The sequence below is a fragment of the Vulpes vulpes genome, chromosome 11 (assembly GCF_048418805.1).
Source record: "Vulpes vulpes isolate BD-2025 chromosome 11, VulVul3, whole genome shotgun sequence".
Classification (NCBI taxonomy): domain Eukaryota; kingdom Metazoa; phylum Chordata; class Mammalia; order Carnivora; family Canidae; genus Vulpes; species Vulpes vulpes.
In genome coordinates, this window is record NC_132790.1 from 21,285,038 (window position 1) to 21,303,689 (window position 18,652).

Here is an 18,652-nt window from a genome sequence, read left to right on the forward strand (position 1 = left end):
AGTAATTTCTTTGCTCATTTATTGCATTTTACAAAACCTGACATCGGTGTTACAACACTGTAACATTATAGGTCGCTTTTTTTCATCAATGGGGATGGTAATGAAACCCACACAATATACTAGCAAAAACAAATCCAGTATTGCATATGAGGAATAATGATTTATTTCAGGACTTTGTGTTGCATTTAAAAATGGAAACAAATCAATGTATTCCAATGACAGAATAAACAGGGCACAGGATTATCTCAATAATTATGGACAGTATCTATTGAAATTCAATTTTCCATTCAGTGCAGAAAATGATAGCAAATTAATAGAAAAGAACTTCCTAAATTTGATCCCATGAATCAACGGTAATGGTAAAATGTTGAAAGCTACCCTCACCCATCTCAATATTGGTAATTAATCATTCAGGGATGTTCACAATCACCTCTGGGTATATTTTGGCACTGAATAAATGTTTGAAGGGAAGGGTGTGAGAACGCAGGAAAACAGAAGTGCAGAAAGGAAAGACTGAGATACAGATGAATCTTAGTAGAGGGTCCTGCTCAGATATGGGTGGAGATAGCAGAATGTTCAAGAGCTTGGGCGACGCAGGGTCATTGGGACTACACAGTTGCAAGGATTGAAATATGGAGAAAGGGTGGTAGGAAAGTAATATTTAGAGAAAGTATAGATGGGAAAGCCATGATTTGTGACATTATAAAAGGAAACAGTGCCGGCCTCGTAGTCTAAGAAAACTCCAACACGGCGAGGGGGTACCATCATGGAGAGGAGCAGGGAAGTAGAAGATTCCTCATAGGCTCTATATTCATGTTTATGATGGAGCCCAATCACCCAGTATCCACTCTGAGGTTGATATCTGGAGTAGACATTTCGATTGTTCGTAAACTGGCTGAAACAGTACGTTGGTCCCACTGAATTACTGCACACCCCCAGGATCCAGTCAGTCTTCTTGGCCACATCTACCTCCCAGTAATGTTTCCCAGAGGAGAAGTGCTGAGAGCCCAGGATACCACAGTCATAATGCTCTTCCAGGTAAGAGGCAGATAGCTTGGCACCCACAAATCTCACCTGTCTTCGGTTTTTAGACATGACAAGATTTAAGTTAGCCGTGTGTGGATTCAGAGTCACGTCCACTGTGGGAAAAGGTACAACATCAGCAGATAAGGATGGGTACATGGGTCATAAGACACAGAGAAGAGGAAACACAGAAGTGGAGGAATGGGAACTATGTGGGGGGTTGGAGAGATGGTACTAACACCTGTAGTTGAGAGTGTGTGTGGGTATGTCTGAGTGGGAGGAACAGGTGAGAAAGGCTAAGGACATTTCAGCTCAGAGAGGCCATGGTTGTTACTTACCCCAGTAGCTCTGGACATCCGTCAGTTCTGTAATGATAAACAGAGTCAATTATGTTATACAGAATGGGCAGTTTCAGGTCGGCTGTCTCCCCCTTATTGACTGAGGGGTGAGGCAGGAAATTCTATAATGATGCAAGCTGGCCATCTCATTCCACCTTATATATGAACTGCATCTTCTTCAGCATGGTTATGTCCCTCTCTCTCTGATCTCTCTCTGCACCACTATTACCAAATACCAACTCTACACTCCATTCTGTGTATTGCTGAGGCTACAATAATTTCACATCCAAAAGCTGTCCCCTGAATCTCCTCACCTCTAAACACTCGCAGCATCTTCTTCAGATCTGGAACTCGAAACATACTCTTCAGCTTGGTAGGGAGAGCTTCTGGCTTCTTTAGGGTCCAGAACTCACTTCTAGAGAGAATAGACCTTATGAATCTCCTACACTGCTGGCCTTGGGTTCCTCCAACGCCCATCTCCCCCATCAACCAGGCCCCTGGGAGAACTTCAGCATTCTCTCCTAAAGAAAATGAGCAACATTCTACACTAGAACTGGAAGACCTGGACTAGAAACTAGCTTCTCACCATCTGTGCAAACTTGGATAAGATCTAACCTTTCAAAGACTTCATTTTGGTTTGCTTGTTTTGTTTTTTTGTTTTTTATAAAACACAATAATTTTCCCTTCTCTCTCTACATCCTAGGACTATATAAAATAATGGGCTGGGAAATATTTTTCTACCTCTAAAAAAGATACAAGATGTTTACAATGTCAATGCCATCCTAAAGGTCTAGTATAACGGACTGGAGATGTGTGTGTTGACAAGGAGAACACCAGGAAACTGCTGCTGGGGCTCTGAGAGTATCGAGTAAAGGGCTTCATTGTGAAGAGTGAGTTATGCCTTAGGTTCTCCTAAAGGCTTAGGGACAAAGGCCTGCAGAACAGTGTTTTAGGAGGGAATATCTCTGTCTCTGGGAATATCATGCCAGTTGGAGAAAGAAGACATCTTTATCTCCAAGCCAAGAGTGAATATTTCAGAAGGGACAACGGACTCTGTGTTTCATGTGTCTATGAGGAGCTGAAAGGTACAGGTGTGTGGGCAACCTCAGATGTCATCTTGATGGATGAGATTCTAGAGTATGGGAGAGAGAAGAGAACATGTTTTGTTTCAAGGCCAAAACCAATCTTCTCAAGACCTTGTCTATGTTTTTCCTGGAATTTAAAAAAGAGGAAGTCTGAGGAGAAAAGGTAGTAAGGCCTGGACTTTTCAAAAGCCAAAAGAGAAAGGGAAATTGAAGTGAAATGCCCCAGGTGTTGTATTTTGGACCTTGGAAAACACAGATGGGAAATTTCCCTCTGATAATATAGAGGGACAAAGAAAAGCTGTGTAGTTTGAGGTAACTATAAGCTACTAGAATCTGGGTTGGAAACATCTAAAGTTTTGTGGCAATGGAGTCCAGTCATGGGATACTAGGGGAGTTAATGATACTGCAATTTTTATTCTTAAGAACACTACTGTCCCCAATTTGTGACCAACCCCCCCTTCATCCAAATTCTCTTACCATAGAAACCAGGTCATTCCCTTTATTTTGGGGAACCCAAAAATTCTTATGATGAGCAACTCAAGGCATCACAGTCCTATATCTTCCCTGCCTTGTGATTTTTCTTTTTTCCTTTTCCACTGCCCACAAGATAACTCTATGGGTGCAGAAATCTTTGTCAATCCAAGGGGACCATTCTGTGTTCTCTCCTACACATACCTTTTCATGACATCACTCACATCCTAGGGAGGAAAGAGAAATGTTAAGTTAAAGAGTAATAGACTAGGCCTCACCCATTAATAGCCTCATCCATATTCCTTATCCCATTCCCACCACCCCATGATTTGATGGGAATAAAAAAGGACCCAAACTGGAGGCCATAAAGTAGATTAAGAACTCAGAGCAGACTGTCCCTGAGACTTTAATGTAGGGATGTCAGGAAATGATTCAACTCATTCATTAGTACCTTTATTTTGATGATAGGGTGTGTGTGTGATGTTAAATATGCACACTATCTATTAGCACTAGAGAATCCCACATGATTAAGTCATCATTTCTGTCCTTGAGATGCTTACATTCTGATTGCTAAGGATACAAGAGCCTTAAATGTGGTTATTTCTCAAACTTTACCTCCTCTCACCCTCAATGCTATCCTTTCTGACTTCATCTAGTTTTCTTGATTTCGACACACACTCATATTCATGGTTTCCAAATCTGTACTTCCACTCAGATGTCTCTCATATACGCCAGCAAAAGAGCTATCGGCACCACAAACTCAAGACGTTTAAAAAAAAAAAAAAACACCTTACTTTCCCTGCAATGGTGAAGTCTCTTATCTTCAATCTTCCTCAGTGTTGCCAGCATCTATTTAATCACTCAATTTAGACAAAGTATGATTCTAAAAACTATGTCATATTCACTTCGATGTCCCATCTCAGACCAAGCCAGTCCATTTCACACTCGTAACTTCTTTTAGCCACCTGCTCTTCACTGTCATCACTGCCACCATGGCCTCCCTGGAGCAGAGCCTCCCGCTTGGTCCTCATAGCTTCTGCTCTATGCACCACATTGACTGAAAGGACAATGGCTTGATCTATGTAACATGGCAATAACTATTTTCTGTGTTGGGCCTATTTTGGGTGGCATTTAACAGAAACACAACTCAAACTGGTTTGAATATGGAAAGCAATAGAGGGGGTGGATGTGTCAATTTACACCAAATACCTAGGATTGGATCAGCCTTAAGGCGTGGCTGTACTGAGGAACTCAATGGCCAAATCTAGGTGCCACTTCATGTCTCCTTCTCTTCCGTTAGCTTTATTCTCAAGGGTCACATTCTGATACTTGAAAGCCGCAGGCTGGCATGGGCTATCAAATCTAACATGCAACAATGTCACATCGATAAAAAAAAGGGGAGGAAGAAAGTATTTGTGCTGAGCAAGCTCTAGAAAACCTGACTGTGGAACAGCACTCAGGTTAAAACACCCATAAGGCAGTCATACAAACAGATGTGAGAGTCTAGACAGGTCCTGTCGAATGATATCAATGGATGAGCCCTTTGCACTTATGGAGCAATTTTTACAGCTTGAAGAGTCTGTGGAGGGGCTCAAATGGGGGCAGGGAGAAGCATCAGGGCAACCCAATATCCAGGCTGAAGAAAAAGGACAAGAAAAATAAAATGAAGCAGTGCGTGGGAAAAGGTCCAATAGGTAGAATGTAGCTACTCCATGACCCTAATACTAGGACCCAAGGATAAGTAACTAGGACTAATTATTCTACCAATAAAGGGAGAGCAAGAGGAAAGCAAGAAAGCAAACAGAAAATAAGGAATAGCCTGAATGTTCCAGAATGTTGAAACTACATCCAGTCTCCAGTCACACTATTCATTCTATGCAGAAATCACCCGCTTGGATTTCAACTTTGGTTCAAGCTCCTGTATCAAATATCTCCAAACTGACACCATGTACTCTCCAGGCACACACACATGCATACACACACCCCAGTACACAGGTCCCAGAGCTCAGTCTTGTTTGTGTCTTAAAAAGACCCATTCAAACTTCTTTTACATGTTAAATGATTTTGCCCTAGAGAAGAGAGTGAAAGCAAAGAAGGACTGGTGATGACACAGATTCTCTAAGTACTTGAGCTTGGGTGTTTGCCTGTAACTAAGCTGGCTGAAAAGTACCTGACAAATCCCAACACAGCCTCAGAGTTGACAGATGCCAAATGGCCAGTGAATCTCAACAGGAGGAAGAGGGATTATGATTCCCCCAGGGACATTTGGCATTATCTAGAGGATTTTGATTGTCACAGCTGAAGAGAGATGCTACCGACATCCAGTGGGTAGAGGCCAGGGATGCTGCTAAACATCCTCCAAGGTACAGGGCAGTCCCTCATGGCAAGGAATTTCCAGTTCAAAATATGAACAGTGCCGAGATTGAGAAATGCTGCTCTAAAACATCAGTGGATATAACAGATCTTCTCCATAGTATCAAATACACTTTTGGACTACCCTTTATATATAATAAATGAAAATGAGAATCCCCTAGCATTTATACCTTAATTATCCTATGTTTTACCCGTGACCTCTGCATAGTTTAATAGGCAAGAGGCACAACAGGGCCAAGCAAATCTTTTTCTTTCTCCTACCAGGTCATTAGTCCTGCATAAGAAGGGAATGAAAGTCAGTCTCCCTTTGCCTTGACTCTCAGACTAAGGGCTCTTCCCCGAGTCTTACCTGCAGCAGCTCCATTGCTGACCCCTGACACCGAAGCTCCAGATCAGAAATGAGCTCCCTCAGTGTTTCGCTCTGCTGGACCAGATCATTCTCAGCCTCTTCTAAAATACTCAGGCCCTTCCTTTCTTCCTCCTCCAGCTTTTTCAATTGTCGCTGCTCCTCTTTGTCCAGGATGCTTCTCAACTTATTAAATTCTGTCTGGATCCTGTGTCTCTCAGGTTCCATCTGATTCTTCAGGAACGTGTAAGAGAGAAAGGCTGCTCATCTGTTGAGCTGAGAGTCCCTACTCTTGGGTGGGGGTGGAGATTCAGGCTCAGCACCACTCTTCTGGCTAGGTCTCACCAGGAAAGGAGTAAAAATGGGAAGGGAGTCCCACAGAACCTGTTCTTTCCTTCTGCTTTGTCTTCAGCTCTTCCCAGACCATCAGCCCCAGGCTACCTTATCTAGGCCTCCAGGACATAGACTGTGGATCCTGGGCGAGGTCTAGATTCCAAGGCACCTCCCTGGCCTCCTAGGTCTCTGCATTGGCCTCCCCTTCCAATTTTGAATACCCAGGTGGGAAGGATTGTGTGACCTGTCTTTCCAGGAGCTTCCAGAGCTTGAAACCGTAGAACAAGGTCTGGAATCAGGAATTGGGGGCTGCCAATGGTCATGGTTCCTCTCCTATGTAACCATCTTTAAAAACGTGAATTCCTGTTTGATATGTTTATTCTCTAACACCGCCTTCCCCATCCTCACACTGAGAATAATGCCCTTGTTTGGAAGGGCTTCAGAAAAGAATTAGGCAAAGGGAAGCTCTTCCAGTCAAATCAGGGAACAGACAGACCCTGGGCTCCCATGCCCTGCCCTGATTCTTGTCCCAGGACACCTTCAAGAAGAAATCTCTCTCACCTTCCATGATGTCCTCTTCCCTATGATAACAGCTGTTAGTCTCTCAGCTTCCTGTTGCTCTTGCCTCAGCTTCCCCAGAGACTCCTGGAACTTCTCCTTAAAGAAACATCAGGGCAAGCAGGGTCAAGCACTAACTTGTCTCTGTGTCCAGAATGGAGTGAATAGGGAAGAGATTATGCTGACCTCAGAAGTCTCTCCTACCACGGCTGAAGAACCGGCTGAAGAACCGAGAAGGCCTAAGGATCTTTTATGCACAGGGAGTGTGCATAAAGAGCCAAAGGGCATAGACTCATTTCTCTTTCCTCCCAGGGATAGAACCTGTTTATGAAGGATTTTTCTCTCACCACCACCACATCCGCCACACTCGATCATACCAAGTTATACCCTGCAGCATCCTCTACTCTTGCGGAGCAGGTCTTGAGCAGCAATGAAGAGATAAAGTCTCTACCCTTGGGCAGGGGGCATTTTCTAGGTTCATCCTCTAGGTAAATGGAAAAACTACAAAGAAATTAGATTACAGGATAAATGGGCAGCCCCGGTGGCTCAGTGGTTTAACGCCACCTTCAGCCCAGGGTGTGATCCTGGAGACCCGGGATTGAGTCCCGCGTCAGGCTTCCTGCATGGAGCCTGCTTCTCCCTCTGCCTGTGTCTCTGCCTTTCTCTCTCTCTCTCTGAGTCTCTCTTGAATAAATAAAATCTTAAAAAAAAAAAAAAAGAATACAGGATGAAGAAAAGTCATCTGCTGCCAAGGGCCCTGCTCCTCCCTGCCTTCTTCTTTTTTTTTTTTTTTTTCCTCCCTGCCTTCTCCGTTTGGAATCCTACCTGATACTCATGGGCAACCTCCTCCATAAGAACCGTGTGGTGACCACGGTGCTCCTGAGACCGCTCACAAAGCCAGCATATAAGCTTCCCATCCTCCTTACAGAAGAGCTGGAGCTTTTCCCCATGGTGTGCACAGAGAGTCACTTTCAGCTGCATCCCAGGGCCTAGTACCACCTCTCTGAGCCTCTCCGCTATGTTGGCCAGGTGCCGATTAGGCCGCAGGTCCCCGGGCTGGTAGCTGGTCTGACATACAGGACAGCTGCTTTCCCCGTCTGGGCCCATCACCAACTCCGTGCTATTTCCCATGATGCAAGCTTGGCAGAAGCTGTGGCCACAGTCTATGCTCACGGGTTCTGTCAGGAGCTCCAGGCAGATGGGGCAGGTCACTTCATCTCGTATGTCCACCAGGACCGCTGAAGTCATTGTAGCTTCTCTCCTGGCTCTTGCCTGCCCAGCTGGGATTTCTAAGGCACTTCTTGCTTCCAGAATCCTGGGTAGATGGGCAAACAAAAAAGGGTCAAGGTAAGAAAAGAGTACAAATAAAGGGATGCTGAGTATCCTGGACAACTTGGCCAGATACCCGGGTAACACGGTATTCAAACCTGTTATTCACTCCAGCTCATATTAGACATCAATTTGTACTCTCGTTAGAACAAGAATTACTCCTTGTTAAATTAAAGATTTTCCTTTACTCCTACTGGATGGAGGGACCAACTGAAGCCCATGAGAGGAGTAGCCCTGCATGAACCACCATCTGTTTGATCTTTTCCCATCCACCAAAACACACCCTTAGTGTTAAAAGCATCAAAACACGAGGCTGCCTCAGCATGTTTGCACTTGCTGTTACTGCTTGAAGGCCCTGCACCCTAATATCCGCCTGACTGGGTGACTTCATTCCACACTCTCCTTACACGTTCCCTTATCAGAAGAGCGGACTCTATCTAGCCTAACTAAAGCATGGCCGTCCATACAATCACTCTCCATATACTAACCTGCTTTTTTCTTTTCATCACCACCTAATGCATATTTTTAATTGCCTGAATCCTCCTGCTAGAATATAAGTTCTAGAAATCAGAGACTGTTTTTGTTTTTGTTTTTTTTCCCCCTGTTCATTACTATATCCTCAGAAATATCAGTATCTACACACAGGTCCTCAAAATTTTTTTTTATTTTAATTCCAGTAGACTCAACATACAGTGCTATATTAGTTTCAGGTGTATAAGGTCCTCAACTTTTGATGAATGAAAATCCAGAACTTCCTTTGTCATGAGCCTTCCCATGAGAATCATTTAGCATGAAGACACTTGCACCTTCTAAGAGCTCTAACACCTTCTAACAGGTCAAAACAATGATCACCATAACTGTGAGGTAATATTTTGACTTTCATAACTATTTGTGATTTGAAAATCACATTCCCCTGCCTTCCTTATCCTCAGAGAAAAGCTCTGAATAAATAAGAGTATTTTTGGCCTTTTGATAAAGCAATAGAGACATTGAGTGACATTATAAAACCAAACAGTCTGTAAGTCAGATTTGGCAGCTGGCAGACCTAACGTGTCTACAGTCTTAGTTCAAGGCTCTGTCTGCAACCTCAGAGCTTTAACTAGACATTTGGTGGGAAAGGTGGTAAAAGTCAAACACAGACCCTTATGCATAAGGTGTGTGGAAATGAGAAAGGGCCTGTTTGATGAAGAAATTTCACCAGGGCCTGTCATAATCTTTGACAGGAGTCTTCGAGGACCCGTGTTTTGGGGGGAGAGGGGAAAGATGAGGTGATGGGGGCCACATGCATTCCAGTGTAGGGCAGTCCAGAGAAAGACCTGAGGGAGATGTGTGCAGGTGGGACGGCTGGCACAAAGAGGTTTTACAGCATTTCAGGGAAGTAGTTTGGAATCACCAATGGCATAGAAGTGTAAGCATGGAAGGAAGGGAGAAATGAAATATTGGCTCATGATACACATGAATGAAACTTGACAACACTAGGCCAAGTAAATGAAGCCAGACACGAAAGATCACATGTTATAGAATTCCATTTACATAAAATGTCCAGAATAGCGAACCTTGGATGTTATTTGTGGAGGGCTGGTGGGAGAAAGAATGAGGATGACTGCTCATAGGTTTGAGGTTTCTTTTGGGGGTTGGTGAAAATAATGTGGAATTAGATAGTGGTGCTCGTTGGACGTATTTCTAATTACATCCCCCAAATACTGTATATCTTTAAAGGGTGAATTTTATGGCACAAGAATGGTATCTCAATTAACAAACTGTATGAGAGGAAAAAAGAGGTGAAGACTACCATGACCTCCTGTTCAGTGCTCTCCCAAGCCCTGAGCTTGTACACAAAGCATGCCATGGGAGAGGACTGAGGAGTCAAGCATGGTTCTGCAGTTGGTGTGGAGAGATAATGATGTATGAAGGTATTCATTTCAAGAATAGTAATAGGAAGGTAGAAAATCATCATCAATGCCATTTTCTGATCAGTTCTTCTGTGCTAGGCAATGGCTGAACGCTTTACAGACCTTGAATGAGCAAATCCCACAGTAATTCTATCAGTGAGGTTTAATAACACCTATTTTATGAAAGTGAAAAGTGAAATCCTTAAGGAAGTATTTAACTGCCAAATGTCTCAGAATGAGTAAGTGACAAAGTAAAAATTACAATCCAGTTTTATGGAGCTCCAAATCTCAGGTTATTAACTAGTGACCTGTCTGGTCCTTAAAGGGAGAGAATGCTTTCTTCATGCTACCCATGCCACATGCACAGGTGCTCAGATCATGACGTGACTGACGCTTTTCTCATTTTTAGGCTGTGCTGATTCATGATACCATGTTCTATTTCTCTTAACACTTAAAAGCATCCACTACCTCTTCCTAAGTTATCTGCAAGCTCCCTCCCCAGCCCAACTTGGCTTTATTCTTGGCAGCACATCCCATAGACCTAGGCTGCTTCCTTTTCCCTGGCAGTTTAGGGCAGAAAAGGCGGCACTGGTGCTAGAGTAACATAGACCTAGGTCTAAATCCTGAATTTATCGGTATCTAGCTTTAGAACACTGAAATGTTTCCTGATCTGAGCTGTGGCTTCATCCTTTGTGCATTGCCGAAATCAATTCCTCCCTTAGGAGTATAATTGTGAAAATTATCTGAGCCAATGCATAGAATAGTCTCAATAAAAACTAATTATGGCTACACTTATGCTAGCACTGCTCTCTGATCCTTCAATGCTCTTAACCTGTCACCATGAGGAAAAGGGCCTCTTAATATTTTTACTGGGGACAGAGCCAAGTCTGGTAGACAGATAGCTCTATATAAGTATCTGTTACAAGAATTCATCATTCACTTTCTTATCCCTTTTCATTTCTTCTTACTTCTTTTGGACTTAGGAGAAAAATCCACTATTTCAATTCATAACAAGATTTAACTCCATGGCATTGAAGGACAATGTGAGAAAGCCTGACCTGTGCCAGTTAGTCTGTTTGTGCTTGGGACAAGGTCAGTTAAGAAAGCTAGAAGCTTCTCTAACTACACAACTAGAGATGCTAGAACTTTCTCTAACTTTATTGTTTGTGAATTAAAATAGATGTTCTCATTGAAAAATACCATTTCAGGCAGCCCAGGTGGCTCAGCAGTTTAGCTCCACCTTCAGCCCAGGATGTGATTCTGGAGACCCAGGATCCAGTCCCACGTCAGGCTCCGGGCATGGAGCCTGCTTCTCCCAATGTCTGTATCTGTGCCCCTCTCTCTCTCTCTGTGTCTCTCATGAATAAATAAATAAAATCTTAAAAAAAAAAAAGGGAAAAACACTATTTCTCATTATTAGAAGCTTTCAGTTGTTAAGTTATATTACCATTGTCTTAAATCACAATGAGAATTTTTTAAAGACATCTTCCTATGTAAATATGTATAGAGTGAGTGAGTGTGTGTTTCCCCCATTTGATCACTTTCCTTGAAAGCCATTTGTTCTGCTTGCCTAGCTGGAGTCTTGTCTGGGACATTAAAGAACCAACTCACAGGGACGCCTGGGTGGCTCAGCGGTTGAACACCTGCCTTGGGCTCTGGGCATGATCCCACAGTTCTGGGCTCAAGTCCCGCATTGGGCTCCCTGTGTGGAGCTTGCTTCTCCCTCTGCCTGTGTCTCTGCCTCTCTCTCTCTCTCTCTCTCTCTCTCTCTCTCTCTCTCGGTCTCTCATGAATAAATAAAATCTTAAAAAAAAAAAAAAAAAGAAAAGAGTATCTGGCCCTTTTGAAAAAAAATAATAAAGAACAAACTCACAAATACACTGCCTAGTTGAAGGGATGCTAGCTACCCCTTGGATCCCAGTTGAGACCTTTATATACAGAATAGGCCATGGGGCATTTCTGCATCATAAGTGCAATGCAATAATACCAAAAGCTGGAAATAATTCATAGGGGCATCTGGGTGGCTCAGTGGTTGAGCGCCTGCCTTTGGCTCAGGTGGTGGGGTATACCTCAGGGTCCTGGTACGAAGTCCCACATCTTGCTCCCTACAGGGAGCCTGCATCTCACTCTGCCTGTGTCTCTGCCTCTTTCTGTGTCTCTCATGAATGAATAAAATAAAATCTTATAAATAAATAAAAATAATTCATAAAACCAATAACTGGTAAATGAACAGACTGTGGTATATCCATACAATGGCATTTTACCAAACATAAAATCAAACTGATACTTAAAAACAAGATAAATCTCAAAAGCACGATACAAAGGGAAAGAAACTAGATTCCAAAGGTAAATTACTATAGGATTCCATTTATACGAAATTCTAGAAAAAACAAAACTATCCTATTTCAAAAACAGACTAGTGGATGACAAGCCCAAGGCTGTGGGAAGGGGATTAAATCCAACACAAGGAACTTTTGGGGGTGATGGAAATGTCCTATATATATGACTGTGTTTGTGAATGCACAACTGTATACATAATAAAACTCACAGAATTGTATGCTTAAAGTTGATTTAATAGATGTAAATTATAACTCATTAGGGCTGAAGAAAACAGAACAAGGAAGAAACATTTAGAAAAGTTGAAGGCTTGGTTTTCTGATCTTCTAAGCATAAATTAGAACTGAGCTGTCAAATATGGTAGCCACTTGAAATGAGCACGCAAAATGTGGCTAGTCAAAAATAAGATATATTATGCATCAACTATACACCAGATTTCAAAGAACTTGTTAGAAAAAAAAATCACCTAAAACGTATCATTAACAGCTTTTGTATTGATTATACATCCTAATATTTTATATTATTGACGCATTGAGTTAAATAAAATATATTCAAATCAATTTCACCTGTTTCTTCTTTTTAATAGGCCACCAGGAAATTTGATATTCAAGACAGAGAAAGAATTTTGAGCTGAAAAGATGCTGTAAGAGTTAACGTCTCTTGTCAAAGGGTATAAAGTTGAGGCTGGAGAAAGAAATTTGAAGGAGGGGAACATACAGTTAGCATGTTTGACTAACCCTTGCCCACATCCCAGAAGGCCTTTGACTGCCTGTATCAACAGAGGGAGCCCAGAGGAGAAAAGGCAGGTCAGCTCAGCCTTCCAAGGAGGCCTGTCTCAAGAGCGGTGTGGTTCGACCAAGAGATGACAGCCTGGCTGTGAGAGGAGCAGTTCCCAGAGCCCAAAATGCCAGAGCCCTGTGGATCACATTTGCAAATGAAAGAGCCCAAATTCATGACCTGAGTGGAACTATTAAATGAGAAGCAGATGCCTGAAAAACAATGTCAAGTGATCACGGAACTACCAGCATTGGCGTCCAGTGGAGCTCTTTATGCAGAATCTCAGCCTCACCTGGGCCAATTCAGTTTCTGCAAGTCAATAAAGATCTCCAGGTGACACCTATGCACATCAAGGTTTCAGAAGCCCGGTTTTACAGAACGGCGCTTCCTTTCCAGGCAGATGCAATTTAGGGGCAAAATAGCTGGAAAGGGGCAGGGGGAGAGGAAAAGTCAGAGGAGGGGCCAATAGTTAGATCTGAAGCATCCAATAGAAGCTCACAAGTCAGTATCAAAATGACTTCAGAATTAAAGGCAGTGACTCCGGAGGGAACACTAGAGGCTAGCCCAGGCTGAGGGCTCAGAATGAGTTAGAAATAAGATGGGCAAGACTAACCCCCCAGCTCGGAGCTCCACTGAAAATGCAGTAAAAACCTGAACAGGTGGAAACTGCATTCATGAGTAAGTTTGATTTCTCGTACTTAGGGAATAATTATATATATATTTACCTTTGTGTAGGGTTCAATTCTACTTTAACCTATTATCTGGAATGGATAATCGTAAAGGTGGCACTTGATAAATATTGGAATTGGAACACAATCAGTTTCAAATTCTTTTTAAAATGTACCTCAAAAGAATCTCCATCCCAAGCGTTTCGGAAATTTATAATAACTTTGCAAATTCTTAAAGTACTGTCCCGCACAAGTTGTCGTCTTCTCCCTGAGTTTTAGACAATCCATTAACTGAGGGTTTTTTTTTTTTTAGAGAACTGTTCCCAAAGTTCTTATTTCTCCCTGCATTTGTGATATTCCACTTGTAATTTCCAATTTTTAAAACTCGTTATATTTTCACTTGCTTAGAGGTTAGTCCTATTCTTCTTCATCATAGCGCATTTTAACATATTTTATTGCCCACTCTCTTCTTGCAAAAATTGTTCCGACTGCAATTTTCTAAAAGCTCGGCGTTGACTTGGTCAAGAATAATGACCTAATTTGCTAATTTACTATTTGTCAGGAAGTCGCCTGGGCGTTTCAACCTCTCCCTCGCTTAATGCTCACCAAAACTCCAGGGTGGAAGGATCACTGGGTCCATTTTGCAGATGGGAGAAACGGAAGCTCAAAGACGTCCGTGTCCGAGGCAGAATTTGGCCACAGGCGGTTCTTCAGCCACCGTTTCTGCCTCCATTGACTGATTTTGTCCCTAATCTCGCCGAGCTCATTCGCAATGAGGATGAAAAAGAAATAAAAATTATCTATATCGTGAGCTCAGGAAGGGAGGGGGCCTCCTATCCTCGTCTACTGCCGTCTCCCCTCCGCCAGGAGTGACAGTAGGTGGCCCGCCGCGGAAGGGCAGGCGGGACCCGCACACCGCCAGCATGAGATGCCCCAGAGGGCCCAGAGGTGAGCGGCCCCGGGCGGCCAAGACCCCCCCCCCCCCGGCCCCCAGCAGTTTTGAGTAGATGGGGAGGGCCAGGGGCGCGCGGGCCTGCTCCCTTCCCAGGAAGGCCGCGCTCCAGGGCCAGGCCTTGCACAGGCCCAGGCCCGCAGCCCCAGCCAGGCCGGAAGGCTCCCCCCCACCCCCCCCAGCTCCCTGGAGAGGTCAGGCCCTCCTGGGTGGAGGGTAAGCGGTGTCGCTTCCTGGGGCCGAGCGCAGAGGCGGGGAGGGGTGCTGACCTCTGCGCCCCGCCGGCCCCGCGGTTTGCGCTCCTTGGCGACCTCAACACTTGCAGCCCGGCCTCCCTCACCTCCCGCGGCCCCCTGTCCCCACGCTGCGCACCGACCACCCGGGGCTGCCGACTCGGGCGTGGCCGGGCCTTCCGAGCTCCCGGGCCACACTCGAGTCCGCTCAAAACCAGAGGTCTCCGCCACCCTTGCCCGCCCGCGATCCCCGCGACCCAGCCTGCAGGGCGGCTCACTCACCTGGACCTGGGGCCTGGAGCCGAGCCGAGGTCCCGCAGCCGCGGCCGCCCGCACCCAAGCCGAGACTCCGCGCCCAGGGGCGGGGCGCCGGACAGCGAGGGCTGCTGATAGGGCCGACCTGGCCGCGCGCGGGTCCCGCTCCCCGGGGGTGTGGTCGCCGGGGCCCCACCTGCCCGCGGGGGCGCTGTTGCGCTCACCTGTGCGCCGCAGCTCTGCGGCCTTGGAGAGCACCTGAGCGCCGGGCACGGCGCTTGCAAACTGCCTCCACTTGAGTTTTCCGACCTCCTGTCAGTGTTGAGGGACACTGATAATACGCCTGTTAATTAAAATGTCTGGATAAAAATATCCAAACTTAGAGGAGTAGGTAAAGAAAACCACTTCGCATCATAATGGTATGTTTTGCAAGAACATCATTAAAATTTATTAAGTTAAAAATTGCATCTGTGATTTTTTTTTCTTTTCTTTTTTTTTTTTTAAAGAGGGGAGCCTGGGTGGCTCAGGCGGTTAAGAGCCTTTGGCTCAGGTCATGATCCCAGTGTCTTGGGATGGAGGCCTCGCATCAGGCTCCCTGCGCAGTGGGAAGCCTGCTTCTCCCTCTCCCTCTGCAGCGACTCCTGCTTGTGCTCGCGCACACACACACTCTCTGTGTCAAATAAAATAAAAGTCTTTTTTTAAAAAAATTGTATCTGGGGATCCCTGGGTGGTGCAGCGGTTTGGCGCCTGCCTTTGGCCCAGGGCGCGATCCTGGAGACCCGGGATCAAATCCCACGTCGGGCTCCCGGTGCATGGAGCCTGCTTCTCCCTCTGCCTGTGTCTCTGCCTCTCTCTCTCTCTCTCTCTCTCTGTGACTATCATAAATAAATTTTAAAAAAATTTAAAAAAATTGTATCTGTGATTTTAGCCTATGTGACCTATGTACTCTGAGAGACCGTGTATATGAGTTTTTAGGTCCTTGTGAATACGCGCAAAGCTTATGAAGTGTGAGAGCGGGTTTCAATGGCACAGCAACTCTTGAAAAAGAAAAAGGAAGGTCAAACTTTTTGCCCTAAGGGAATGGAGGAGATAAACCTAACCTGGTCCCAGAAGTTGGGTTGGGGGGGGAGGGCTCACAGGGAGGAAGGTGTCAGATAAAAGTCAGGACAGAGGGTTAGGCAACATAGATTTTTTTCATTTAGCATACTATTTTTAAGGTTTATTATTGTTATATCACCTACGAGCACTTTATTACTTTGATGGCTGAATCATATTCCATGGTATGGATTTTCCACGATTTGTTCATCCATTCATCAGTTTTTAGATATTCTGCATTGTTTCTACTTTTTTGGCTTTTATGAATAATATGACTGAGTTTTCTTGTACATTTTTTTTATTATTATTAAACACAGGCTTTTTGTTTTTCTTGGGACTATACCTAAGGATAGAATTGCCGGATCATGTATTTACTCTTTGGAGAGTCTTCCAGACTGTTTTCCGAACTGACTGCACCATTCTACATTCCCACCAGCAGTGTAGAAGGGCTCTAATTTCTCCATTTCCTTGCCAGTATTTGTTATTCCGTGTCTTTTATAATCATCTTAGTGGGTGTGAAGTGGTATTTCAGTGGTATTTTAATTTGCATTTCCCAGAGAACTAATGGTGTTCAGCATCTTTTCATACACGTTACTGCCATTTGCATATCTTCTTTGGAGAAATGTCTATTCAGAGCCTTTGCCTGTTTTTTTTTTTTAATAGATTGTCATTTTAGTATTAAGAGTTCTTTTTTTTTAAGATTTTTATTTATTCATGAGAGACACAGCAAGAGAGAGAGAGAGAGAGAGAGAGAGAGAGGCAGAGACATAGTTTGAGGGAGAAGCAGGCTCCCTGCAAGGAACCCGATGTGGGACTCCATCCTGGATCCTGAGATCACACCCTGGGCCAAAGGCAGACACTCAACCGCTGAGCCACCCAGGTGTCCCTAGTATTAAGAGTTCTATACATATTTTAGATATGATCCTTTATGAATTCTATGATTTGTAAATATTTTTTCCCACACTAGGGATTGTCTCTTCATTTTCTTGATTGCATCCTTTAGAAGAACAAGTTTTGAATCTTGATGAAAGTCGTTCTTTTGCTCCTATATATATTTTAAAGTAGTATGATTTAACTCTTATATTTAGGTTTATGATCTATTTTTTTGCATTTTTTAATGATTTATTTATTTATTTATGATAGACATAGAGAGAAAGAAAGAGGCAGAGACACAGGAGGAGGGAGAAGCAGGCTCCATGCCAGGACCCCGACGCAGGACTCAATCCCTCAATCCCGGGACTCCAGGATCACGCCCTGGGCCAAAGGCAGGTGCCAAACCACTGAGCCACACAGTGATCCCCAGGTTTATGATCTATTTTGAGTTAATTTTTATTGTGTGAGACAGAGGTCCAATTTTATTCTTTTGCATGTGGATATCCAGTTATCCCAGGACCATATTCTTTCCCCACTGAATTATCTTAATGTTGTTGGCAGTCCACTAAAGACCTTTAATAAGGGGTGTGTGTGATGGTACGGGGTAGGTGGGAAGTAATATGTTCTAAATTTGTAAATGTCATGTCAGAAAAGATCACGTGGCAGCAGTAAGCAGGTAAAGAGGTCTGGAAATTACTAAATGCCTAAATCCAGGGAGAATAAATGTCTAGCTATTGCTTTAGTACAGAGGAAAACATGCTTAACTAGATGCTCTTGAGTTTAGTTAAAAGAGGTGTTATACTATATGTTGGCAAATTGAATTTAAATAAAAAATTAAATTAAATTAAAATAATGGATCTGTGAAATCACTGGTTTTCTCTCCATGCAAATTGGTGATAATGTGTAGGTGGGGATTAAGGATAAATAACTCTAGATGTACATCCAGATTTCTTGCTCTCATATTTTAATGAAGGAGAGATGACTTGAGAGATGAAGAATACAAGTAGGAAGAAGAGAAATATGAAGTGATGCTTAAAGGAGCACACTGAAGGAGCATCTTTCCAGGGAAAACACCTTGAAGACACAGAGCCAAGGATCAAGGAGAACGCTCAAGAGAAGGATGCCTGGGTGGCTCAGTGGTTGTCTACCACTGGCTCAGGTCGTGATCCGGGGGTCTGCCTATGTCTCTGCCTCTCTCTCTCTGTGTCTCTCATGAGTAAATAAATAAAATCTTAAAAAAAAAAAAAAAAGAAAGAAAGAAAAAAAGAAAGAAAGCAAGCTCAAGGGAGCCCTGATATTAAAGAAGGTCTGGGGCTTGTATTGAGGGGTACAAAATGGGTAAAGGGAATTAAGAATTACATACTTCCAATTACAAAATAAACGTCACAGAGTTAAAAAAGTGCAGCATAGGGAACATAGTCGATAACAAATATTAACTTTGTTTGGTGGCAGATGGTGACTATGCTTATCATAGTGAGCACTGAGTAATATATAGAATTGTTGAATCACTGTGTTGTACATCTCAAACTAACAGGACATGGTATATCAGCTATACTTCAATATTTTTTTTTTTTTTAAGGAGAAGTCTGAGGTCTGGGACTGGAAGAGATGTAAAGGAAAGATGGTATGTAGCACAAGAATAAGCTAAAAAATCATTTCATCAAAAGCTTTTTTCAACATGAGGATGAATAAATCAAACAGTGGATAATTGATT

At 43.6% G+C, this 18,652-nt stretch overlaps 1 protein-coding gene across 3 annotated transcripts; it reads right to left on the reverse strand.

Annotated features, from left to right (window-relative positions):
• Positions 1-140: 140 nt before the first annotated feature.
• On the reverse strand, positions 141-15,097 carry TRIM6 (tripartite motif containing 6). 3 transcript variants are annotated; one of them, XM_025988419.2, is made up of 9 exons: positions 14,998-15,083; positions 14,137-14,292; positions 7,353-7,842; positions 6,531-6,626; positions 5,640-5,870; positions 3,122-3,144; positions 1,676-1,776; positions 1,362-1,388; positions 141-1,139 (listed from the first exon to the last, which is right to left on the reverse strand). In XM_025988419.2, the coding sequence occupies exons 3-9, from the start codon at positions 7,773-7,775 to the stop codon at positions 577-579; spliced, it is 1,464 nt and encodes a 487-aa protein (XP_025844204.1). In that variant the 5' UTR covers positions 7,776-7,842; positions 14,137-14,292; positions 14,998-15,083; the 3' UTR covers positions 141-576. The 3 variants fall into 3 exon arrangements, with proteins under 3 accessions (XP_025844204.1, XP_025844206.1, XP_072581898.1); XM_025988421.2 differs by lacking the exon at positions 14,137-14,292 and having other exon boundaries at positions 14,998-15,097; XM_072725797.1 differs by lacking the exon at positions 14,137-14,292 and having other exon boundaries at positions 1,676-1,773; positions 14,998-15,084.
• Between the last annotated feature and the right edge of the window lie 3,555 nt (positions 15,098-18,652).

Excerpts from the sequence above, each read along its gene's own strand:
- TRIM6 (XM_025988421.2), bottom strand. The coding sequence starts at position 7,775 with ATGACTTCAGCGGTCCTGGTGGACATACGAGATGAAGTGACCTGCCCC. Across the intron at positions 1,389-1,675 it reads GATGCTGCGAGTGTTTAGAG|AACTGACGGATGTCCAGAGC; the intron begins GTGAGGAGATTC and ends TTATCATTACAG. Across the intron at positions 1,140-1,361 it reads GGATGTCCAGAGCTACTGGG|TGGACGTGACTCTGAATCCA; the intron begins GTAAGTAACAAC and ends CTTTTCCCACAG.